The 23,558-nt window shown below is 41.2% G+C and overlaps 1 protein-coding gene across 1 annotated transcript in view; it reads left to right on the plus strand.

Moving 5' to 3' along the window:
• The window catches only part of ttc41 (tetratricopeptide repeat domain 41), a 68,931-nt gene that overhangs the window by 33,391 nt on the left and 11,982 nt on the right, over positions 1-23,558 (plus strand). The window contains exons 9-10 of the mRNA XM_060840042.1: positions 9,431-9,570; positions 23,126-23,309. Of these exons, the coding sequence (XP_060696025.1) occupies positions 9,431-9,570; positions 23,126-23,309 (324 nt within the window). The remainder of the gene's footprint in view (positions 1-9,430; positions 9,571-23,125; positions 23,310-23,558) is intronic.

Below are 23,558 nucleotides of genomic sequence, written 5' to 3' on the forward strand. Positions count from 1 at the left end.
GTTTAGCTCTCCTGAGTTCATTCTTCAGTTCCTTCCTAGCTACCTTGAGCCCTGTCTGATCCTTGCTTCCTCAACCTTAAATAAGCGTCCTTCTTCATCTTCACTAGTTGTTTGATAGTAAATCCCTTTCTCACTTTAAGCTTCCAAACTATTTTCATTCGCATCACAATTTCTTTCTGATCTTCTTCCTCCTAGCAACCTCTCTGACCTTCCTTCATTTATTATTTTTAAGAACACTTATTCTTATTTCCCATAAAGGTTACATTGTGCCTTTCATAACCTCAGAATATCTCAAAAGTTTACAGCCATTTAAATACTATCAAAGTAGCAGTCAAATGTTCCGCAAATAGCAATGAGATAAGTGATTAGATAATCTGGACTAATCTGCTTGAAGAACAAATATTGTGCAAGATACTGGGAGAACTCTCTAATTTTGTTTTATACTTTCCCCCTTATAGTAGAGATGGTAAACAGGCTTAGTTCTTGATGTATCGCCATAGTCTTACTAGATGATAGGGGCTGCTGTCTCATTAGAGAGAAGCAACTAGTGGTAATTTAACCTGAGGGCCACCAGACCTTAGGCGAGGCAAGAGTTTGAGAAAGAGAGTCCTTCATGGTAACCTCAAATCAGTGATGGGAATTGAACCCACACTGTTGACATTGCACTGATTTGTAAACCAACAGTCCAGCCAACTGAGCTAAATTGATTCCCAACAGGCTTAGTATTTCATCCAAAAAGGCAGCAATTTAAAAAGTATAGACCTCCCTCAGTACTAGACTAACTTTCTGCCTACAATATATGATCAAGTCTCTGACTGGCTCTTGAATTTATGACCTTCTTACTCAGATAAGCATGCTACCTGTGAGCCAAAGCAGCTGAGCCTTTCTTTTCAGTAAACATTCTTGCTTTATTCCTTTTAAATTTCAAAATCACTGTTTTATGTGCTCTTATTTTCACTTCCACAAATCATCCTACCATATATCACTGCTTTACAGAAGTGGAGCTACAAATATTAATGGGGTTTTGCTTTGGTTCAGTGTCAAACCCGTCACTGGCCTTGCCTGGTTCTTCAAACATTTCTTGGTCACCCCAGCACCGATATAACTTTCCATAAAAATCAGGGTACTCATATTCTTTCCTCTCTCAAAACATCATCAAGCGTGACTTTACTTAATGACCACTTCCTAATATTCTGTAGACTTTTCTTCATCCAGGATAGTCATAAAATTGTACAGCATGGAAATAGACCCTTTGGTCCAAAAGTCCTTGCCAGTCATAATCCCAAAACCAAATTGGTCCCATCTGCCTGTGCTTGGCCCATAACCCTCCAAAGATTTCTTATTCATGTGCTTATCCAAATGTTGTTTAAGCATTGTAACTAACTGCATTCACCATCTCCTTGGAAGTTCATTCTAAATCCATTCCTTATATAACAAAGTGTACCCTCATGTCTTTTTAAAATTTTTCTCCTCTCACCTTAAAATATGCCCCCGGTCCTCACTTTAGGGAAAAGTCACCTGCCCTTCACCTTATTTATGCCCCAAATGATTTTATAAATCTCTATGAGATCACCTCTCAAGGTCATATGCTTTAGTGAAAAACGTTCCAGCCTATCCAGCCTCTCCTTATAACTCAAACCCTCCATTTCTGGCAGCATCCTGGTAAATCTCTTTTGAACACTCTCCAGCTTGTTATAACCTTCCTATAACAGGGCAACTAGAATTGAACACAGTACTCCAGAAGAGGCCATTCCAGTGTTTGTACAACCTTGACATTATGGCCCAACTCTCAGTAGTCTGAGCAATGAAGGCAAGTGTTCTTATCCATCTATCGATATGTGAGTCAGATATAAAAGAATTATGTACCTGAACCCCAAGGTCTCTCTGTTCTACAACACTACCCAAAGCCTTAGTTTTAATTGAATAAATCTTGCCCTTATTTGTTATACCAAAATGCAACACCTCACATTTATCCAAATTAAACTGCGTCTGCCACCCCTCAGCCCATTGATCCAATTGATCATTTCTGAAGGCTTCCCATTTTCCAGCTGTCCTTTTACCTGCAAACATCTGCCCTCAATCAGCTTTTGAAAAGTTCTTGCCTAATATCATCACAATTGGCCTTCCTCCAATTTAGAACGTCCACTTTCAGATCTGATCTATCCTTTTCCATCACTATTTAAAAACTAATAGAATTATGGTCACTGGTCCCAAAGTGCTTCCCCATTGACACCTCCGTCACCTGCCCTGCCTTATTTCCCAAGAGTATGTCATGTTTTGTACCTTCTCTCATAGGTACATCCACATACTGAATCAGAAAATTTTCTTGTACACACTTAATAAATTCTTCTCCATCTAAACCCTTAACGCTATGGCAGTCCCAGTCTATGTTTGGAAAGTTGAAATCCCCAACCATAACCACCCTGTTGGGGCTGTATTATAGGCCTCCCAACAGTGAGCGTGAGGTAGAAGAACAAATAGGTAAACAGATTATGGAAAGATGTAGACGCAATAGAGTAGTGGTGATGAGAGATTTTAATTTTCCCAACATTGACTGGGATACACTTAACGTCAGAGGTCTGGATGGAGTAGAATTTGTAAGAAGCATCCAGGAGAGTTTTCTAGAGCAGTATGTCAATAGTCCGATGAGGGAAGGTGCCATATTGGACCTGATACTGGGGAGCGAGCCAGGATAGGTGGTAGAAGTTGTGGTGGGGGATTTCTTTGGGAACATTGACCACAATTCTGTAAGTTTTAGAATACTCGTAGATAAAGAAGAGAGTAGTCCTAAGGGAAGAGTACTAAACTGGGCCAAGGCCAATTACATCAAAATTAGGGAGGAGCTCAGAAATGTGGATTGGACACAGCTATTTGAAGGGAAGTCCACATTTGAGATGTGGGAGGCTTTCAGAGATAGGTTAAAGATAGTGCAGGATAGGCATGTCTCGTTGAAGGCAAAGGATAGGAATAGCAAGATTCATGAACTGTGGATGACAGGAGAAATTGTACAACTAGCCAAGAGGAAAAGGGAAGCATACATAAGGTCTAGGCAGCTAAGAACAGAATGGGCCCTGGAAGAATTTTGGAAGAGTAGGACATGTCTTAAACGAGGAATCAAGCGGGCTAAAAGGGGTCATGAAATAGCTTTAGCGAGCAGAATTAAGGAGAATCCCAAAGTATTTTATTATATAAGAAGCTAGCAGGTAACTAGAGAAAGGATTGGTCCACTAAAGGATAACAAAAGAAGGCTGCGTGTCAAACCTGAGAGAATGGGTGAGATTTTGAATGATTACTTTGCATCAGTGTTCACTGAGGAGAGGAATGTGATGAATATTGAGATTACAGATAGAAATTTGATTAGTCTGGATCACGTTGACATAAATAGGAAAGATGTATTGGGTAGGCTAGAGGTTATTAAGGTGGACAAATCCCCAGGACCGGATGGGAACTATCCTAGGTTGCTGAGGGAGGCGAGAGAAGAAATAGCTGGGGCCCTGACAGATATCTTTGTGGCATCCTTAAATACAAGTGAGGTGCCGGAGGACTGGAGGGTTGCCGATGTTGTCCACCTGTAAAAGAAGGGTAGTAGGGATATTCCGGGTAACTACAGACCAGTGAGCCTTACATCAATGGTGGGAAAGTTGCTGGAGAAAGTACTGAGGGATAGGATCTATTTATATTTCGAAAAGAATGGGCTTATCAGTGATAGGCAATGTGGTTTTGTGTGGGGAAGATCATGCCTTACCAACTTAATAGAGTTCTTCGAGGAAGTGACCAAGTTGATAGATGAAGGAAGGGCTGTTGATGTAATATACTTGGACTTTAGTAAGGCGTTTGATAAGATTCCCCATGGTAGACTAATGGAGAAAGTGAAGTCATATGGTGTGCAGAGTGTTCTAGCTAGGTGGATAAATAACTGGTTGAGCAACAGGAGACAGAGAGTAGTAGCTGAAGGGAGTTTTTCGAAATGGAGAAAGGTGACCAGTGGTGTTCCACAGAGGTCAGTGCTGGGGGCACTATTGTTGGTAATATACCTAAATTGATCTGGAACAGGGCACTGTTGATATAATCAGCAAGTTTGCAGATGACACGAAGATTGGTGGAGTAGCAGAAAGCATAAGGGACTGTCAGAGAACTGGAGAATTGGGCGGAAAAGTGGCAGATGGTTCTCAATCAAGCCAAATGTGAGGTGAGGCATTTAGGTAGGACTAATTCCAGAGCGAATTATACAATGAACAGAAGAGCCTTGGGAAAAGTTAATGGGCAGAGAGATCTGGGAGTGCAGGTCCATTGTACCCTGAAGGTTGCTGCACAGGTGATAGAGTGGTCAAGCAGTCATATAGTATGCTTGCCTTCATTGGATGTGGTATTGAATATTAAAGTTGGCAAGTCATGTTAAAATTGTACAAGACATTGGTTCGGCCGCATTTACAATACTGTGTACAGTTCTGGACTCCACATTACCAAAAGGATGTGGACGCTTTGGAGAGGTGCAGAGGAGGTTTACGAGGATGTTGCCTGGTATGGAAGGTGCTAGCTATGAAGAAAGGTTGAGTAAGTTAGGTTTATTTTCACTAGAAAAAAGGAGATTGAGGCGGTACCTGATTGAGGTTTACAAAATCATGACGGGTATAGACAGAGTGGATAGAAACAAGCTTTTTCCCAGGGTGAAGAATTCAATAACGAGAGGTTACGCTTTCAAAGTGAGAGGTGGAACATTTAAGGGGGATACACGCGATAAATACTTCACACAGGTGGGTGTTTGGAACGCGTTACCAGCAAAGGTGGTAGAGGCAGGCATTGCAGATTCATATAAGATGTGTCTGGATAAGTGCATGAGTAGGTGGGGAGTAGAGGGATACAGATGCTTAGGAATTGGCTGACAGGTTTAGACATTACATTTTGATCGACTAAGACTTGGAGGGCTGAAGGGCCTGTTCCTGGGCTTTAAATTTTCTTTGTTCTTCTTTCTTCTATTATTCCTAGAACAAATAGGAATAACCGAGATCTCCTTACAAATTTGTTTCTCAATTTCCCTCTGACTATTAGGGGGTCTATAATATAATCCCAATAAGATGATCATCCCTTTCTTATTTCTCAGTTCAACCCAAATGATTTCCCTGGATGTATTTCCGGGAATATCCTCCCTCAGTACAGCTGTAATGCTATGCCTTATCAAAAACACTACTCCCACTCCTCTCTTGCCTCCCTTTCTGTCCTTGCTGTAGCATTTGTATCCTGGAACATTAAGCTGCCAGTCCTGTCCATCTTTGAGCCACGTTTCTGCAATTGCTATGATATCCCAATCCCATGTTCCTAACCATGCCCTGAGTTCATTTGCCTTACCTGTAGGCCTCTTGCATGGAAATAAATGCTCTTTAATTTATCAGTTCTACCTTGTTCTCTGCTTTGTCCCTGCCTGCCCTGATTGTTTGCCTCTCTTTTCTCAACTGTACCAGTCCCAGATTTATCTCTTTCCTCACTATCTCCCTGGGTCCCACCCCTCCCCCCACTTTAATAGTTTAAATCCTCCTGAGCAGCTCTAGTAAATCTCCCTGCCAGTATATTAGTCCTCTTCGAATTCAGGTGCAACCTATCCTACTTGTACAGGTCGCTTCTACCCCTGAAGAGATTCCAATGATCCAAAAATGTGAATCCTTTTCCCATACATCAGCTCCTCAGCCATGCATTCATCTGCTCTATCCTCCTATTCCTACCTTGTAGCCCCGGGAGTAATCCACATATTACTGCTGTCAAGGAACTCCTGTTTAAATTCCTGCCTAACTCTCTATATTCTCCCTTCAGAATTTCATCCTTTTCCCTTCCTATGTCATTGTTTCCTATGTTTACAATGACCTCTTGCCCCTCTCCCCCTTGAGAACATTCTACACCCTCTCTGAGACATCCTTGGCCCTGGCACCAGAGAGGCAATACACCATTCTGATTTTTAGCTGTTGGCCACAGAAACGTCTGTCTGTGCCTCGGATTAAAGAGTCCACTAACGTAATTGATCTCTTGGAACTCGATGTACCCCTCATTGCATTAGAGCCAGTCTTGATACCAGAAACCTGGCTGTTCAACCTACATTCCCCTGAGAATCCATCACCCCTTACATTTTCCAAAACAGCATATTGTTTGAAATGGGGATAGCCACAGAAGTCTCCTGCACTACCTGCCTACCTCTCTTAACATTCCTGTAGTTAACTCATGTGACAGTATGTGCAACTTTTTTCCCTTCCTGTAACTGCCATCCATCACATCCCCTTGCTCTTGTAAATTTCTCATTGCTTTTAACTGTCTCTCCAACCAATCCATTCGATCTCATAGGATTCACAACCAATGACATTTATTGCAAATATAATCCTCAGTAACATGTAAACTCTCTCTGGACTCCCACGTCCAACAAGAAGGGCATATCACTCTACTAAAGGCCATTTTTGCTTCTTCCAATGTACAGACCCAGAATATAGCACTGTCTTATTACTCTATAAAACGCTGCTCCAGGCTAACATAACACTTATATTTTTAAGTTATTGAGACATATCTCAATAAAACATATAATCAAGAAAGAACCGACTCAACTCACTACTGCAGACTTTCTGTAGGCCATACTTAAAAATATTCACTTACTTGTTTCTGTGCTGTGACCTGTCAAACATGTCCCTCCAAGATTATTTGTGAATTCCGCTGTTAATTTTCCCAGATGCACTCCGATGTCCAGCAATACATGAATTCAAAGGCAGTAACTGTGCAGGTTCACTGCTGTGTCAGTTAGCAGTGTGGGTTTCTTTTTTTTCTCTCTCTCCATTGCACTGACCTCATCATGTGCTGCCTTTGTCTGTTCCTCTCCCTTCTCAAAAGTTTTGTTGTTTTGGCTTTTTTTTGCACCTTTGATACTTTCTCCTTTAAAGACTAATGGAGCGACTTGTGTTCCACTTTGCCAATTCTTTCTGCTTATCTTTCTACCTGCCTGTCTGCCACCTGTTCATGTTTTTTAAAGATTATTTTTCAGATTCCTAATCCGAGGAAACTTTTTGTTTTCCTTTTATTCTTTTGTGGGAGGTAGGCGTTGCTGGCTGACATACATTGCCTGTCCCTAGCTGCCCTTGAAATGAGTGGCTTGCCAGGGTAGTTGAGAGTCAACCACATTCCTGTGGTTCTGGAGTCACATGTAGGTCAGACCAGATGAGAATGGCAGACATTAGTAAGCCAGATGGTTTTGTCCAACAATTGATAATGGTTTTGTGGTCATCAGTAAATTCTTTGCACCAGATTTTAAAAAAAGATTAAATTCAAATTCCACCATCTGCTATGGCAGAATTCAAACCCAGGTCCCCAGAACATTAGCTGAGATTCTCCTGCATTCCATACTACAAAAGTAACACTTAAAAAACTATTTCATTGGCTCTAAATCCTGAGTCATCCTGAACATGTGAAAGGTGCCTTATAGTACAAGATTTTTTTTCATTTTTAAAAAAATTTAAGCACATTACAGGTAGTTCGTTCATTCCTACCATACACCCATCTCCATGAGTGGAAAATACCTATCTGGAATTGATTTAGTTTTTTAAGGAAGTAACCGAGATGATTGATCAGGGCAGAGCAGTAGATGTTATTTACTTGGACTTTAGTCAAGCCTTTGACAAGGTTCCATATGGTAGATTAATTAATAAAATTAGATCACATGGGATTGAGGGTGAGCTTGCCAATTGTATACAAAATTGACTTTGCTGTAGGAGATAGAGACTGATGAGGGAGAGGGTTAATGTTTAGACTGGAGGCCTGTGACCAACGGTGTTCCACAGGGATCAGTGCTGGGTCATTCATATAAATGATTTAGATGAGAATATAGAAGGCGTGGTTAGTAAGTTTATGGATGACACCAAAATTGGTGGTATAGTGGACAATGAAGAAGGTTGTTCAAGTTTACAACAAGATCTTGATCAATTGGGTCAGTGGGCTGAGGAGTGGCAGATGGAGTTTAATTTGGACAAATGTGAGGTATTGCATTTTGGTAAAACAAACAAGGGCAAGATTTATACAACTAAAACTAATGCCTTAGGTAGTGTTATAGATCAGATAAACCTAGGGATTCAGGTAGATAACTTTTTGAAGTTTGCATTACATGTAGACAAGATGGTTAAGAAGGCATTTAGCAAGCTTGTCTTCATTGCTCAGGTCTATGAATAAAGGAGTTGGGTTATAATTTTGAGGTTTGTACAGAACATTGCTAAGCTCTCTTCTGGAGTACCGTGTCCAGTTTTGATCATCCTCTTATTGGAAGGATATTATTAAGCTTGAGCGGTTTCATAAGGGATTTATCAAGATGTTGTTGGAAATGGAAGGTTTGAGTTACAACGAGGGGCTGGATAAGCTGGGACCTTTTTCACTGGAGTGTAGGAGGTGAGGGATGATCTTATAGAGATTTATGAAATCATATGGTGAATGACAGGTGTCTTTTCCCTAGATTGGGGGATTTCAAATCAAAGGGCATGTTTTAAGGTGATAGGAGAAAGATTTCAAAAAGACATGAGAGGCAACCTTTTTACACAGAGAGTGATTCATGTGTGGAATGATCTTTCAGAGGAAGTGGTGGATACAAATAAAGTTACAATATTTAAATGACATTTGGATAAATACATGAATAAAATATGTTTGGAGTGATATTAGCCAAGAGGAGGCAGGCAGGATTAGTTTAGTGTGTGATTATGGTCAGCATGGACTGGTTGGGCTGAAGGGTCTGTTTTCCAAGGTGTATGACTCTATAACTACTGAGTTTTTCCAGCAATCTTTGTTTCTGCTTTTTCAAACAGAGGGTGGTTTGTTTTCTTTTATTCATTCACGGAATGGGGGCGGGGGGGGGGGGGGGGTTGCTAGCCACGCCAGCATTTATTGCCCATCCCTAATTGCCCAGAGTGCAGTTAGGTGTCAACCACATTTCTGTGGGTCTGGAGTCACATGTAGGCCAAACTGGGTAAGGATAGTAGATTCATTCCCAAAAGGATATTAGTGAACCAAAAGGGTTTTTTCCCAACAATCGACAATGGATTCACAGTCATCTTTAGACTTTTACTTCCAGATTTTACTGAGTTCATACTACAATATCTGCCATGGCAGCATTTGAGCCCGGGTCCCCAGAACATTATCTAGTTTCTGGATCAATAGTCTAATGATAATACCACTAGGCAATTGCCTCCCCGAACTAGCAGAGGAAGTAGTAGATGCAGATACATTTACAACATTTAAAAGATAATTGGACAGGTACATGAATAAGAAAGGTTTAGAGGCATATGGGCCTAATGCAGTCAAGTGGGACTTGTTTAGTTTGGCAAACTTGGTCGGCTTGGATGAGTTAGACCGAAGGGTCTGATTCAGTGTTGTTTCAGTCTGTGACTGTATGACCTGGAAAGATTAATGTTTGTCATTGCAGATGGTGACAATGAAATGTTGAACTATGACAACTGCAGACAGGCTACTTTGATATGGTTTACTGCAGAGTTTCTGAAAGAACTTGACAAGACTGCAGAAGCAAAAGAAATACTTCAAATTGCCCTAACTTTATTGCCAGAGGTAAATGTTTAGTCAGATTGTACTCAAGCACATGTACCATAATTAAAATGATCAGTTACAATCTCATTTTTATAAAGATTATTGACCTGACAATATACACAAATAGCTTGGCATAAAATTACAGACTTTAAGGTACCAATCATGTTATAAACTGCTGAAATAATAAACATTTGATTCACACCCTGACACAAGCATTTACTAAAATTGAGATCACAAAGCACGATGCTTCTAATTAGAGTCGTAGAGATGTACAACATGAAAACAGACCCTTCAGTCCAACCCGTCCATGCCGACCAGATATCCCAACCCAATCTAGTTCCACCTGCCAGCACCCGGCCCATATCCCTCCAAACTCTTCCTATTCATATACCCATCCAAATGCCTTTTAAATGTTGCAATTGTACCAGCCTCCACCACTTCCTCTGACAGCTCAGTCCATACACGTACCACCCTCTGTGTGAAAAAGTTGCCCCTTCGGTCTCTTTTATATCTTTCCCCTCTCATCCTAAACCTATGCCCTCTATTTCTGGACCCCCCGACCTTAGGGAAAAGACTTTGTCTGTTTATCCTATCCATGCCCCTCAAGATTTTGTAAACCTCTATAAGTTCACCCCTCCTGGGAAAACAGCCCCAGCCTGTTCAGCCTCTCCCTGTAGCTCAAATCCTCCAACCCTGGGAACATCCTTGTAAATATTTTCTGAACCCTTTCAAGTTTCGCAACATCTTTCCAATAGGAAGGAGACTAGAATTGTATGCAATATTCCAACAGTAGCCTAACCAATATCCTGTACAGCCACAACATGACCTCCCAACTCCTGTACTCAATATACTGACCAATAAAAGAAAGCATACCAAATGCTTCTTCACTATCCTATTTACCTGCGACTCCACTTTCAAGGAGCTATGAACCTGCACTCCAAGGTCTCTTTGTTTAGCAACACTCCCTAGGACCTTACCATTAAGTGTATAAGTCCTGAAAAATGTGTTGTTGGAAAAGCGCAAAAGGTCAGGCAGCATCCAAGGAGCAGGAGAATCAACATTTTGGGCATAAGCCCGAAGAAGGATGCTGCCTGACCTGCTGCGCTTTTCCAGCAACACATTTTTCAGCACTGATCTCCAGCATCTGCAGTCCTCACTTTCTCTTAGTGTATAAGTCCTGCTAAGATTTGCTTTCCCAAAATACAGCACCTCAGTTTTATCTGAATTAAACTCCATCTGCCACTTCTCAGCCCATTGACCCATCTGGTTAAAATCCTGTTGTAATCTGAGGTAATCCTCTTCGCTGTCCACTAAACCTCCAATTTTGGTGTCATCTGCAAACTTACTAACTGTGCCTCTTATGCTCACATCCAAATCATTTATGTAAATGACAAAAAGTAGAGGACCTTGTGGCACTTCACTGGTCACAGGCCTCCAGTTTGAAAAACAACCCTCCACCAACACCCACTGTCTTCCTCCTTTGAGCCAGCTCTTTATCCAAATGGCTAGTTCTCCCTGTATTCCATGAGATCTAACCTTGCTAACCAGTCTCCCATAGGGAACCTTGTCGAACGCCTTACTGAAGTCCATATAGATCACATCTACTGCTTTGTCCTCATCAATCCTCTTTGTTACTTCTTCAAAAAACTCAATCAAGTTTGTGAGACATGATTTCTCACGCACAAAGCCATGTTGACTATCCCTAATCAGTCCTTGCCTTTCCAAATACACAGACATCCTGTCCCTCAGGATTCCCTCCAACAACTTGCCCACCACCGAGGTCAGGCTCACTGGTTTATAGTTCCCTGGCTTGTCCTTACCATGCTTCTTAAACAGTAACCATGCTTGAAACTCTGATGGAGAAAGAAATGTTTGTTTATGGGTTATAAGTCATAGAATCATTAAATGGTCATTCGATGAATGTCATTTTTCCTTTTATAATGAAGCTATGAAAACATAAGAAGTGGTAGCACAAGAAGACCGTACTAGCTGTTTGATTTTGGTTTCAACTCCACTTTCCTGCTTGCTCTTTATATAATCTGATGCAGTGAGAGACCAAAGGTATGTCCATTGCAACCTCAAATGAGAGTGCATTCACAACCCTCTGTGGTAAAAACATCCAAAATTTCAAAGATTTGAAATGAAGAAATTTGTCCTCATCTCACTCCTAAATGATTGTCCCTTTACACTGAAACTGCCTCCTTTGATTTAGGTTCCATGGCTAGAAGAAACAAGCCCTGTCAAGTTTCTTCATAATTTTGAATGTTTCAATGAGATGACCTCTCATTCTTCGAAACTCCAGAGAATATGTGTTGAACAAATACCCAATTTGGTGGATACAATAGCATTGTGATATTGTTGCTGCACAAGTAATCCTGAGACCTGGGTTTGACTTCCATCATGGCAGGTCATGGCCTTAATCGCTTTTGAGAAGTTGGTGTTGTATCATCTTCTTGAACTCCTGCAGTTCAGAAGGGTTAGGTACACCACAGTACTGTTATGACAGGCATTCTGGGATTTTAATTCATGGATTATACTAGTTACTATACTAGATAGAATATACTAGTTAATTATGTCTGGCAGCATCTGTGGAGAGAAAGCAGAATTAATGTTTTAGACTAGTGACCCTGAACTGAAGAAGGGTCGCTTGTCTAAAACATTAACTCTGCTTTCTCACCACAGATGCTACCAGATGTAATTAACTAGTATATTCTGACAGATCAGCCCAGGTCTCTGAATTCCTGATACAGTTAAATAACCTTTGAATTACTATAGCAGATATTTGGTCACTTCTCCTACTTGCTTCTACTTAGATTCAGATCCAATTTTTATCACTATTTTGAACTGAAGGGTCACTGGACCCAAAACATTAATGGCTTTCTTCCACAGATACTCCCAGACTGCTAAGTTTCTCCAGCAATTTTTGCTTTTGTTTCCAGCATCTACAGTTCTTTGTTTTTATGTAAGCTCCTTATTAATTTCTCTAAAAACTTGAATTTAGTTTAAGGTATCAGTGGCATTGGTGGGGTAAACTGCCAGAACATCCTAAAAACTAATATGCTCCAGAGAATGAAACTTCCTGCCATTACTGCTCTGCTTTACATGTGATTCCAATTAACAGCTCTCAGCCACTCAGGTACCTCATTAGTTGAGGTAAGAGTGACAGCCCCCCTTGACATCAAGGCTTCATTCAACCAGTGTGACATCACAGAGCCCGAGCAAAATTGGAATCAATGGGTATCAGGTGACAAACACTCAGCTGGTTGGAGTCATACCTGGCACTTAGGAAGATGCTCATGGTTGTTGGAGGGCAGTCATCTTAGCTCCAGGATACCTCTGCAGGAGTTCCTCAGCGTAGTGTCTCAGGACTAACCATCTTCAGTTGCTTCATCAATAACCTTCCCTCCATCAACAGGTCAGAAGTGGGGATGTTTGTAGAAGATGACACGATGTTCAGCACTGTCCACAACTCCTCAGATACTGACGCAGTCCATGTTCAAATGCAACAAGTTTGGGACAATATTCAGCTTGGGCTTACAAGTGGCAAAAAAATCCATCATTAATAAGAGACAATCTAACCACCAATCCTTGACATTCAATGATTCACTGAATCTTGCACTATCAACATCCTGGGGCTTACCATTGACCAGAACTCAACTGGACTCACCACATAAACACAGTGTCCATAAGAACAGATTAGAGGCTAGGAACACTGCAGTGAGTAACTCACCTCCTGGCTCCCCAAAGCTTGGCCATCATTAACAAGGCACAATTCAAGAATGTGATGGAATATTCTCCATTTGTCTCTGAGTGCAGCTTCATCACTTAAGAAGCTTGACACCATCCAGGACAAAGCAGCCCACTTGATTGGCACCACATCAATAAACATCCACTGCCTCCACCATTGATGCTGTATGGCAGCAGAGTGTACCATCAATGAGACACACTGCAGAAATTCACCAAAGATTCTTCAACAGCACCTTCAAATCCCGTAACCACTTCTATCTAGAAGCAGAAGGACAGCAAATACTTGGGCAAACAACCAACTTCAAGTTCCTCTGCAAGCCACTTAACATCCTGATGAGGATATATATTATTGTTCCTTCGCTGTCACTGTGTCAAAATCCTGGAATTCCTTCCCTTACGGCATTTTGGGTCAACGCACAGCAGAGTTCAAAAAGGCAGCTCACCACCACCTTCCCAAGGGTAACCAGGGACAGGAAATAAATGCTGGCCCAGCCAGTGAAGCTCACATCTCACAAATCAATAAAATAAATCAATTAGTAACAAGAATTAATGTGGGAGCCACACAGATTGCAGTGGTTCAAGAAGGGTGTCAATGACCATCTACTTGAAGAAATTATGGACAGACAATGGGCTTTGCTTGAGGTCCACACATGAATATTGAAAACAGAAAATAGCATTCAAGAAGAGTCCTGGCAAAGGAGGAGGAGGAGGAGAAGGTAGAGATGCAGAGGGAGAGGGAATTCCAGAATGTGGTGAAGAGTAAAAATGTAAAGTCACCATTACCGCAGAGGTCCATGGGGCTGCTCTCTTAATAATGAAAGCTGATCAGTGGTGATTTCCACATATCAACTGTTGTGGGAATTGAACCCATACTGTTGGTGTGACTCTGCATTGCAAACCAGCTGTCCAGGCAACTAAGATAACTACCCACCCCCCAAAAAAATTTGACAATATGTAAATCAGGTTAATTCTTAGGCACCTTTGGGCAGAATGGTACTGCTGAGATTCAAACTCAGGATCTTTGGTTTACAAAATAGGAACTTTTTTTGATAGATATTTTTATTAGAAATTTAACATTTTTACAAATTTACAAAAATAAACAAAACTCTCAAATACAAACATTGATATACAATTAAATCGTAAATAAATAATAACCAAAATTTAACAAAAGAAAAATACCAAGAAAGAAAAAAAACAAAACTCAACTAACTACTAATCTAACCTACAACTAACCAGAGTGTATAATTAAGTCTCTTACATTATTCAAATAAGAGAAAGAAAAAAAAACGGATAACACAGAAATTGGGTAGTGAGATACATGCTCGGAATGTGTTAACATCAAATGTAACAAAACCTGTATTCGTGCGGAATTTGTCTCCCAAGGGGCCCCAGACCAGCCAGGTTCGTAATCTCAATTAAATAGAAGCCCTTGTTAGGATAGCCGAATATCTGTATTTATATAATTCAAGAAGGGTTGCCATATTTTATAAAATAATTTGGTCTTTCGGTATACCATATTTGTAAGGAGGTCAAGGGGAATACATTCCATAATTAATCTGTGCCAATTTGAAAGTCCAGGGGGGCCCTCAGCCACCCAGTTTACCAAAATGTTTTTCCTTGCACAGAAAGAGAATAGAAAATAATCTCTTCCCGTGCATATCTAGGGAGGGTAAGTTCGAAAAGCCCAAAAGGAGAGATACAGGGTCCACTTTAATTTCCGTTCCTAAAATTTCTGTCAGGGTACTTGCTACTTTAGTCCAGTATCTACGGATCTTATGACAGGTCCATAGCAATGTACAAGAGTGCCCACCGCTATTTTACATTTGGGACACATTGGAGATGCTCCTGCCTTAAACTTTGCCAATATGGTGCTATATGGGCCCTATGAAGTATCTTCAGCTGGGTAGCCTGAGTTCTGTTGCAGATGGTGATTCTTCTGGCATTTTCCCAAATCTCATTCCACGTTTCTATAGAGATTTCTAGTCCCAAATCCTGATCCCATGTTTTAAGCAGATTGTCCATATCTCCCGATACTTCATCATGTAGTAAATGATAAATAGTATTGACGGAAGATACCCCCATTGGTCGTAGCACTCTACATTCTTTATTTGATTTATAAAGACTATCGAATAACTTAGTCTTCTTCGATATATAATCTCGAATTTGGAAGTATCGAAAGAGATCTCCATTAGGTAATCCGAATTTCTGACGCAGCTGTTCAAAAGACAACAGGACCCCTTCTTTAAATAGACATGAGATACTCCTGGATCTCCAGAGTTTAAAAGTGGCATCTGTAAACCCCGGTTGAAATCCCCATGCTCCCACTATTGGCGCATAGGGGGATGTTTTATGTGAGTTGCCCTCATTTTGCCGCATTATATTCCAAGCTTTAATTGTGTTTAGTATTATAGGGTTTTTACAGTGATCCGTAATGATTTTCCTCTTGTCTGAAAATAAAAGATTAATAAGTGGGCATTTTACTTGAGAAGCCTCGATGTCCAGCCAGATTGATTGCGGATCAGACAAGACCCGATCAGCTATGTAACTTAATAGGGAACTTAACTGATATTTCCTAAAATCGGGGAAGTCCAATCCTCACCTTGCCTGTGGAAGCTGTAGCTTCTTCAGCATAATAAGGGGCCGTCTATGATTCCAGATAAAGGAACCCAACCAGCCATATAATTTACGTAGTGTCAGCCTTGGCAGCATCACCGGAAGCATTCTCATAGGGTATAGGAGATGGGGCAGGACATTCATTTTAATTAGTGCCATTCTACCCAGCCAGGAAATTGGAAGGTCTCCCCATCGCTGGAGGTCCTGCCTTATCCTTTCCAGTAAATGCACAAAGTTAGCCTTGTATAATGCAAGGTTTGTGAAGGTTTGTAGCTCAGGTTGAGGTTTAGGGTGTAGGTTTGCTCGCTGAGCTGTAGGTTTGACATTCAGATGTTTCTTTACCTGGCTAGGTAACATCATCAGTGGCGACCTCCAAGTGAAGTGAAGCTGTTGTCTCCTGCTTTCTATTTATATCTTTCTCCTGGATGGGGTTCCTGGAGTTTGTGGTGATGTCATTTCCTGTTCATTTTCTGAGAGGTTGATAGATGCTATCTAGATCTATGTGTTTGTTTATGGCGTCGTGGTTGGAGTGCCAGGCCTCTAGGAATTCTCTGGCATGTCTTTGCTTAGCCTGTCCCAGGATAGATGTTTTGTCCCAGTCGAAATGGCGGTTTTTTTCATCCGTGTGTAGGGCTATGAGGGAGAGGGGGTCGTGTCTTTTTGTGGCTAGCTGGTGTTCATGTATCCTGGTGGCTAGCTTTCTTCCTGTTTGTCCTACGTAGTGTTTGTGGCAGTCCTTGCATGGGATTTTGTAGATGGAAGAATACTCACAGAAGAAACACAAACTATCAGATAGACAGTTGCACCTACTCTGAGCCGAAAAAGGGAAGGAAACAAACTGAACACACAAGAAAAGAAAGCTCGAGAAAACGTCAAAAAAGACAAAAACATCGTTATATTACCTGCAGACAAAGGTCGGCTCACAGTCATCCTGAACAGAAGGGACTACATACAGAAAGCCAATGCACTACTCGCAGACACCAACACCTACCAACAGGTGGCGCTAGATCCAACCCCACAATTAAGGAACAAGATTACATATCTCCTAAGAAAATTACACAATTCTGGACAATTAAACAACACGGAATTCCAGAAAATGAAACCCGACGGGACCAACACCCCATGATTCTACGGACTACCAAAAATCCATAAACCAGGAGCCCCCCTCAGACCTATAATCTCACTATCCGGAACACCAACTTACAGGCTGGCCAAAGAACTACACGCAAGACTGAAGTACCTAGTAGAAGAGTCACAGCACTCCATCCACTCCACCCAGGAATTCCTAAAAATCATCAAAAACACCAAAATAGAGGAAGACGAAGCAATGATCTCATTTGACGTAACAGCACTGTTCACCTCCATCAACATCGACCTGGCAAAGGAAACACTCGCCACACTTTTAGAACAGACCATCACACACACATCAACCACCATCAATCACATTACCAACGAAAACATCATGAAGCTAGTAAACCTGTGCCTCACCACCCACTTCACTTTCAACAACATAGTCTTCAAGCAAACCAATGGCACACCCATGGGATCTCCGCTATCAGGATTCATAGCAGAAGCGGTAATGCAAAGACTAGAACAAACAGCCCTACCAATCATCAAACCAAAAATTCTGGGTTCGCTACGTAGATGACACCTTTGTCATCACAAAACGAAACAAGATAGAAGAGACATTTAACATCCTCAACAACACCCTCACAGGCATAAAGTTCACCAAGGAGGAAGAAACTGACAACAAACTTGCATTTCTGGACGTCACAGTAGAAAGAAAGGACAAGGGAGAATTACAAACCTGCATATACAGAAAACCGACACACACTGACCAAATACTCAACTACACCAGCAACCATCCCAACACACACAAACAAAGCTGTATCAGAACAGTATTCCAACAAGCCACCACACACTGCAGCACGGACGGACTTCGAAAAACAGAGGAGAACCACCTATACAACATATTCAAGGAGAACGGATACTCAAAAAACACAGTGCGCAGATTCCTCAAGAACAAACCACGACAAGCAGACAAAACACAGCCAGAAACCCTAACCACCTTACCATATATCAAAGAAGTTTCAGAAATGACAGCCAGACTACTGAGACCCCTTGGAATCCTAGTCGCACACAAACCCACCAACACTCTCAAACAAAAACTAACAAACTTAAAAGAACCAGTACAACCCATGGACAAAACCAACATCATCTATAAAATTCCATGCAAGGACTGCCACAAACACTACGTAGGACAAACAGGAAGAAAGTTAGCCATCAGGATACATGAACACCAGCTAGCCACAAAAAGACACGACCCCTCTCCCTCATAGCCCTACACACGGATGAAAATAACCACCATTTCGACTGGGACAAAACATCTATCCTGGGACAGGCTAAGCAAAGACATGCCAGAGAATTCCTAGAGGCCTGGCACTCCAACCACGATGTCATAAACAAGCACATAGATCTAGATGCCATCTATCAACCCCTCAGAAAACGAACAGGAAATGACATCACCACAAACCCCAGGAACCCCATCCAGGAGAAAGATATAAATAGAAAGCAGGAGACAACAGCTTCGCTTCACTTGGAGGTCGCCACTGAAGATGTTACCTAGCCAGGTAATGAAACGTCTGGATATCAAATCTACAGCTCAGATGGCAAACCAACACCCTTACCCCAGTATTTGGTCAATTATACAAGGCTAATAAAAATGCCTAAATATAAGAAACCCTCCAGGGACCATCGAAAGGGAAAGTGGGATCCGTCCACTAAGTGGGGTATCATAGCAAGGCCACTCATTGGCATAGCCTCCGATTTTGAGAAATAAATTTTATAGCCTGAGAATGCGCTAAATGTATTAATATCTTGGATTAAGCGAGGTACGGACCTCAGAGAATCACTGAGGAATAGAAGAACATCATCTGCATAAAGGGTAATTTTATGTTTACCTGTACCAATCCTCGGGGCCGTTATATTAGGATCAGCCCATATAGCATCTGCTAGTGGTTCAATTATTAGCATAAATAACAATGGCAAGAGAGGATATCCCTGACGGCAGCCCCTACCCACACTAAAGCTATCCGAACCTAATCCATTGGTAACCACAACTCCTTTGGGATCACTATACAATGTTGAGACCCATTTGGTAAACACCTTTCCAACGCCAAACCTTTCCAATGTGTAAAACAAATATGACCATTCAACCCTATCAAATGCCTTTTCCGCGTCTAATGAGACTACTTCTCCTGGTATCTTTCCCTCATGGCAGGCTTGAATCATATTCAATACCCTTCTAATATTATTGGATGATTACAGCCCTTAATAAACCCCGTCTGATCCTCCTTTATGATATGTGGCAATACTCTTTCAAGTCTCAAAGCTAACGTTTTAGAAAGGATTTAAAAATCTACATTTAGCAAGGATATTGGTCTGTATGATGCACAATCTTCTGGATCCTTTCCTTTTTTAAGGATAAGAGAGATATTTGTCTCTTTCAAAGAAGGCGGGAGACAGCCCTGACTGTAGTTATACATGTCCATAAGTGGACCAGCCAACATTCCTGTAAATTCTTTATAGAATTCAGCTTGAAAACCATCTGGGCCAGGTGCCTTACTGCCCTGAAGTTGCCTGATTGTGTTAAGTATTTCTTGGACTGTTAGGGGAGCATTTAGGACCAATACCTGTTCCGGAGTTAGGCCCGGAAAGGTCAAATTTTTAAAAAATGATTGCATCCTCCTAGTCCTGTCTTTACAATCTTGCGATTTATATAAATCAGACAGACTAAAAGTTTCTAAAGATTGCATTAATCCTTTTATGATCATGAGTCAAAATATCTGTACTTTCTTTGATAGACGTGATAGTTTGAGGGGCCTTTATTTTCTTTGCAAGAAATGCTAAGTATCTACCCGGTTTGTCGCCAAATTCATATAACCTTTGTTTTACAAATAATATTTCCCTCTTAGACATTTGGGTAAGCGTGGTATTTAGAGCTGTCCTAAGGGCTGTAATCCTTTGCAATTTGATAATAGAAGGTCTATCAGCATATGCTGTTTCAGCTGCCTTTAAGCGAGCTTCGAGCAGACGCTGTTGTTCTCCCTTTAATTTTTTCTGGGTTGCTGAGTAGGAGATGATCAAACCTTGCACGTAAGCTTTGATGGTTTACCACATCATTGATGGGTTACTAGCCGTACCTAAATTAATTTCTAAAAAAGTTTTAAATTCTTGAGAGAAGTACTTTACAAATTTACTATCTTTCATCAGGAAGGGGCCCATACACCAATACCGAGGGGATGTCCCGTTGTTCCTCGCCTTGATTTACATATATACAGCAGCGTGATCAGAAATTGCTATACTACCTATTTTACAGGATGATATAGAATTTTAAAAAATCGAGGGGGCAAAAAACAAATCAATTCTGGTATGACATTTATGTGGATTGGAGTAAAAAGAAAAATCTCTGCCCTGTGGATGGAGACATCTCCATACATCTATAATGCTAATTCTTTGTTCAGATCCACCAACTGTCTAGATCTGGGAAATACTCCTGCAGTACTCTTGGGAATCCTATCTATTTCCGGATCCATAATACAATTAAAGTCTCCCCCTATAATTGTATGACGGGCACCGAGAGCCATCAATTTTGAGAAGGCTTCCATTATAAATTTAAAGGGGTGTGCCGGGGGGCAGTACAAATTTAAAATCCCATATTCCACTCCATTTATAAGGGCTTTAATCAGAATATATCATTCAGATTTGTCTTTTATCTGATTTAGGATTTAGAAAGGGAAATTCTTCCGAATAAGAATAACAACTCCCCTGCTTTTTGAGCTAAAAGAAGAAAAAAAGGCCTGATCAAATCCACCCTGTTGTAATTTCAAGTGTTCTTTATCCAACAGGTGTGTCTCCTGTAGGAGAGCTATATCAACTCTTTCTTTCTTGAGATTTGATAATATTTTCTTCCTTTTGACTGGCAAATTACTCCCCTTGACATTCCAGGTGCACCACTTAACCGACTGATCAACCATAATCGTCCAGGCAAATCCGAGACCCCTCGGGAGGGGAAACCCTATCCAGAACATCCCGAGCATAGAGCATATAAAGTTCACAAGAATAAAGGCTCACAACGGTATAATAAAAAACTATTTCTAAATAATAATAAAAATAAAACTTATTTAAATGGAGATTATCCCCCTGTTCCCAGGGGGTATCACTTCCTTTCCAAAGGTCCATCGTATCCTCTCCCAACGAGTGCCCCACCCTTGACCCAGGCTCTCCTCAATAGGATGAGGAGAATTCAAATATACTACAGAGCTAGAGTTAACAGTGAGCACCCTATCCTCACCCCCCCCCCCACCCACACCAACACCTGGATATATTTGGTAATGTTAATACCATGTATAAACATATATAACTATAAAATTACAACCTCAACAAGTAATAATTAAATATAATAATACAAAATAACAAGGGAAAACAACCCCGCTCCTAGAGACAGAGGTAAAATAGAATAAGGTACCCACCTCCCTCCACCAACATTAACTAGACCCCCCGGCTTTTTATATATATATATATGATAATAAAAAAAACCCAAGGTGGGGGGAGAAAATCGTTAAGTAGAGAACAATAAATAAATCCCTCTCCCCACCCCCCAAGATAATATTAAACAGTAAGGTGTAAAAAAAAGAAAAGGGGAGGGTGTAAACCGGAGTGGGAGGAAGGCAAACCAACATCCATTATCTCTTACAATTTATCTAAGAGAGTCCAAAAATTCCTTAGTCTTTTCCGGCGATCCGAAGTTACACACGGATCCTTCATGGTTAAAGTGTAGCGTCGCTGGGTAGCATAAGGAGTACTGAATATTTAAGTCCCTTAAACACTTCTTCGCCTCATCGAATGCCTTCCTCTTTCAGACCAGAGCTGGGGAAAAGTCCTGAAATAACATGATCTTGGATCCTTTATAGATCATGGCTTGGGAATCTTTTCCAAGATTTCTAGAGGCTTCTATGAGTATCTGCCTCTCCTTATAGCTCTGCAGTCGGAACAGGACCGGGCAGGGACACTGGTTCGAGCCGGGCCCGCGTATTGCAACCCGATAGGCCCATTCTACCCTTACCTGGCCTGATCTAGCCTCCAGATTTAAAAGCTGTGGCAGCCACCGTTTTTGGAATGCTGTAAGCTGGCCTTCCTCTTCCCGTTCGGGAAGGCCCAGCAAACGAATATTTTTTCGACGACCTCGTCGTCAATGTGATTCTCTAAGGTCCGGACTCGCTGTTCGAGAGTCCGGACCTGATCCAAGGCCGATTGCACTGTAGTTTCGGAGGTCACGGCCTTTAGCTCCGCCCCTCCGACTCGGTGCTCGATTTCTTTAATGTCTCGGTCGTGCTTTTGCAGCGCGGCTGAGAGTGAGTCCCATCGGCTTCGGGACTCTTCAATAAAAGCGTCGATCTTTGCATCCAGTTTGGAGATGATTTCCACAAGGCTCCCCACCGTAGATAAGTCCCCCGAGGCAGCTGCGGACGCCTCTGCTGCAGCTGGAGGAGGTGGGGGAGGGGTTCCTGCTTGCTGAGAGCTGAGGGCTCCCTTCCCTTTAGTCATTTTTACTGAAGATTAGATTGTTTAAATTTAATACTAAGCAACTAATTAAATTAAACAGCTATTTTAAATTATTTGGTGAGTGTGGTGGGGTTGGGTGACCCACTTTGCCCAAGTCTTGGGAGGAGCACTGTAGACTCAGACTTGCTGGGTCGCCGCCATCTTGGATCCCCCACAAAATAGGAACTTTAACTCCCCACACCTCATTGGGTTATAAGGAAGATGTAAGAGGAATAAAGAATACATGTGGTTGAAGTGTATAAAATCCACTAAAGAATTATACACACAATCCTTAAAGTTTTAAATCTGAGGCATTGCTGCAAAAGGAGCTAATGTAGAAAAACAAAGATGTTTGCAATGTTAGAGTGGAATTTGTTGTTGGATGGGCATGAACACTAGGTATTAGATTAGATTAGATTTATGGAGAATGGGAGGCAGAATTGCAAAGTATTGAAGTTATTGATCTGAAGGCAGTTAAGAAGGTTTTCAAGGCTAATATAGGGCAAGAGGCAGGCGAAGGAGATGGAACTAGACAATCTTTTTGGTGGAGAGGACATGATATTGAAGGTCTGCTTGTAATCTAATTCTGGAACAATTGTTTTATTGATTTTAGACATGCCCTCTGAGCCTAAAGGAAACTGAAATTTATTTTAAAGTTCACTACAGTATCGGACAGCTATGCGTCACTATGGGCAAAACACAGGATGCAGAAAAGCATTTTCGAAAGGCTTTGCACAGTATAGATTATGCTTCGAGATATATCAGGAAAAATCTTCCAGATATGGCCAGATGTTTAGGTAAGTGAACAAATGTTACATGCCACCATTTTGTACCATATACCAGATTGTGGAGAGCATTAAGAAGATTATTATGTGCTTAAAAAAATTTTTACAATGAGCCAATTTACTACAATGTTTCCCAATTCATGTTAAAAAAAATTGTTACTAGCCTGATTTTCATTGCATGTAGGGAAATACATATATTTGTTCCCTTGAGTGGTTTTTGGTAACATACTAGGAAACATTGTACGGACATGAATGGAGATT

This window comes from Hemiscyllium ocellatum, chromosome 19 (genome assembly GCF_020745735.1).
Source record: "Hemiscyllium ocellatum isolate sHemOce1 chromosome 19, sHemOce1.pat.X.cur, whole genome shotgun sequence".
Classification (NCBI taxonomy): domain Eukaryota; kingdom Metazoa; phylum Chordata; class Chondrichthyes; order Orectolobiformes; family Hemiscylliidae; genus Hemiscyllium; species Hemiscyllium ocellatum.